This window comes from Temnothorax longispinosus, unplaced genomic scaffold (assembly GCF_030848805.1).
Source record: "Temnothorax longispinosus isolate EJ_2023e unplaced genomic scaffold, Tlon_JGU_v1 HiC_scaffold_58, whole genome shotgun sequence".
Lineage (NCBI taxonomy): Eukaryota > Metazoa > Arthropoda > Insecta > Hymenoptera > Formicidae > Temnothorax > Temnothorax longispinosus.
The window spans coordinates 16,108-19,437 of record NW_027270429.1 but is presented as its reverse complement, the minus strand read 5'-3'; the positions used below and the strand labels follow the sequence as shown (position 1 = coordinate 19,437).

General features: G+C 33.2%; 1 protein-coding gene across 1 annotated transcript; it reads right to left on the bottom strand.

The window, feature by feature from the left end:
• Positions 1-392: 392 nt before the first annotated feature.
• Positions 393-2,801, bottom strand: LOC139824802 (uncharacterized). Its single transcript, XM_071797344.1, has 4 exons — positions 2,309-2,801; positions 1,968-2,195; positions 1,568-1,854; positions 393-1,444 (listed from the first exon to the last, which is right to left on the bottom strand). Exons 1-4 carry the CDS (start codon positions 2,600-2,602, stop codon positions 1,177-1,179), a joined length of 1,077 nt encoding a protein of 358 aa, XP_071653445.1. The 5' UTR covers positions 2,603-2,801; the 3' UTR covers positions 393-1,176.
• Positions 2,802-3,330: the final 529 nt, after the last annotated feature.

Below are 3,330 nucleotides of genomic sequence, written 5' to 3'. Positions count from 1 at the left end.
TTTAATTTATTATTGAGCATTTATTTTAGATTACTAACTTTAGACTATTTTTATCTGTACTTGGCCTACGTCTATAATTAAGTACAATTAAAATATATTAATAATGCAAATTGTATACAAATATATTTATACAATATATTTATTGTATCTTAATATATTTATATTAATTGTTCACAAATTTTATATAAATTGTATATAAATATATTTATGTTAATATACAATAATAAAATTATCAAAGAGATAACAATATTTTCTCTCAAAAGTAAAAGATTGTACCAATTGTATTAATTATCAGTTTATGTAAAAAAATGTCTTATCGGTATAATAGTAGATTTGTATATATATACTTAAAATTAATTTATATAAATTTATATAAAATTTGTATCGCGAAATATGTATGGTAAGTACAATAAAATAGCGTAAACAGCTAAAATTTAAAAAATAAAAAATAAAACAGATTTAACGAAATGTTTGCTACAAATTTTATCAGCAAAATAAGTGCAACAGAATCTATATTAACGGAACATACATAATTGCCAGCAAAAAACGAGATTCTGCGATTTCGTAATTATTTAAATAAAATATTCCATTTAAATTGTTACAAAATGATGGATTCTACTCAGTTTCTGCTAGAAATCTATTATGAGAATTCCTCGATAAATTCTGCTATGCGGTAAAATATGAGCTTAATGCAGATGCAGTTGTCAATCGGCCAATTAAGCAGCCACAATTTTGCTCGAGCAAAACATTGTGGCAAAGTGGCATAATATTTTGCTCGAATCTGCTGGCAAACTACTGCAGGATACATAAAGTAAATGTCAAAATAAAAAAATATGCAAATATGATAAAATTGTGCAATCATTTTGATTATATGTTTAGTCTTGCATAACGAGATTGTCAGGATTTCGGTGAGCCCATTTTCTTTTGTTAATTTACAAATTATATAAGTATTATATGTAAGTATTATACATACAATACATTGCGACTGCGCACAAATGAAGTTTATTATTATAAATTAATGTTATAAAAATTATTGTAAACTATTATAAATGGCCGGACGTTAATTGTGATATTAAGAGATTAGAAGACGTACCTCAGAGTTATTTTATCACGAATCGAATGTTGAATATTACTCTTAAACTTGCATATAACTGTTCAAGTTCCAAAGTTTATCTTCTACTCCAACCAAATATTACAAATCCTCGATTTTTCACGGCAATCGGGCGAACAGAAGTAACATTGAAAAGACAAGATTTCGTTTTCTTCTGTGTCCAATATCGTCGTATTGGCAATACAGAGCGGGTTAAGCCTCGTGAACTCCGTTATATAAGAGTCTAAGCAAGGCCTATTGCAATGAAGGCAATAATTCGTTTCAGTCTCAAGAGACTCGAACTGCTTGAACAACTCAGGTGGTATGTTGTCTCTTTCTTTTCGGTATGTTGATCTACAGAAACGTCAGAGATATAATTATTTCGGCTCGAATCGTGTATCTTATTTCGAGCGGCGACATGCGTGTGCCATGCCCACAATGTGGGCAGAAAGAAGAATGGATGTGAAGCCAACAAACCTGTTCTTCAAGACCACTTTAGCTGCCAAGGTACGAAGCGTCAACTCCTTGAAAATAAGAGTACCATCAAGTGTAAGAAAGTCATTCGTCGAAACGTCCAAAGTTTCCAGTTGCATGTTCATCATACTTCCCGGTAAATAGAACAATTTGTTATTCGATGATCTCAAAAATCGCAAGTTTCGTAGATTTCCGATGCTCTGCGGCAAATATCTCAGCGAGTTGTGGCAAACTATCAGCTCTGTCAAAGCACTTAACTTCCCGATGCACGCCGGTAGTACAATCATCAACTGTAATCAATAACAAATTGTGATCACCAATGACAATGGTCAATTAAATGCATTTCTCCGACAACAAAATTTGCGATCCATTTATTCCCGTGTAAAGATATAATACAATTTACTGAATTCTTGCTCAGATCCAGAAAACGTAGATTATTCTGAATGGCCGTTTGTTGCAGCCAGTGCCATTCAAATTCGTGAGACGCTCCAAAACCATTGTTCGATAGAACGAGCTTCTCAAGGTGAGGTAAGGTGCCCAAATCCCGCGGCAAAAATCTCAGCGAGTTATGGCAAACTATCAGCTCTGTCAAAGCACTTAACTTCCCGATGCACGCCGGTAGTTCAGTCAACTGTAATCAATGACAAATTGTGATTACCAATGACAATGGTCAATTAAATTCATTTCTCCGACGACAGAATCCGCGATCCATTTATTCCCGTGTAAAGATAAAATACAACTTACTGAATTCTTGCTCAAGTCTAGAAAACGTAGATTATTCTGAATGGCCGTTTGTTGTAGCCAGTGCCATTTAAATTCGACGGACACTCCAAAACCATTGTTCGACAGAACGAGCTTTTCAAGGTGGGGTAAGGCGCCCAACTCTTTTGGCAAAGTGGTGATTCCACTGCAGTTTGATAAGTTCACGTATGTTAGCTGGTACCATACTGTAGGATCATCGAATGTAAGAGAGGATGGAACGTTATTATTGTTCCGACTGAAGAATTTTCGTAAACGTTTCCTTATTTTCGTAAACATCGTTTGATTCAAGCGTGGAAAAGAGCTATCCGGATTTAGAAGGTTCTTAAAGTGAATAGCGTTAGATGATTTATACACTTATGGTTATCGCAATGTGGTCGCATAAATTTTATTGTAATTTTGTTATTATTAAGAAATAAACGTTTCGTGAATTCGTGAATTGTCTCGTTGTATGTGATTGATCTGAAAAATACGTTTATTTGATAACGTTTCTTTATATAATTGGAAGCAGAATTGGAAGTTTTTCAAGGACTATAGAAATTATCACAAAATGTTACAGCCAAATTGTCTCTTAAATTTGACAGATTATAATTAAAAGAAGAAAAAGAATCTGTTGCGCATTATTCTGCGTTTTATTACCTTGCTTGCTCCACCGCGTTTGCGAAAAAGGGTGAATTATTTTCTCTTCGACGCGGAAATTACCGAAGGTAATGTTTCCTTACTAGAGTCTCGACATTTACTGACGTGTAATTTCATTGCTGTTTACTTGTTTCGTATATTGACGTTAGATTCAAATCTAAAGCAATGTCGAGGTCAACGTTTAAAGTTGAAAATATACCTTTTTTTTGACCGAATATAATTAGTATAATTACAATAGAAACCTTGGTTAAATTTAAAATTTTCCTATACAAACTGTATATTTTTAATTTCAGAAATCAATTAAAGTTTGATTCAGTAAAAACAAACCAATCTGTAGAGACTCTCTACTACCCGCGTCTACCGGGTCT

Coding starts and splice junctions, on each gene's coding strand:
- LOC139824802 (XM_071797344.1), bottom strand. CDS start 2,602: ATGTTTACGAAAATAAGGAAACGTTTACGAAAATTCTTCAGTCGGAAC. Junction 2,196..2,308: donor TAGACTTGAGCAAGAATTCA/GTAAGTTGTATT, acceptor CATTGATTACAG/TTGACTGAACTACCGGCGTG. Junction 1,855..1,967: donor TGGATCTGAGCAAGAATTCA/GTAAATTGTATT, acceptor TATTGATTACAG/TTGATGATTGTACTACCGGC.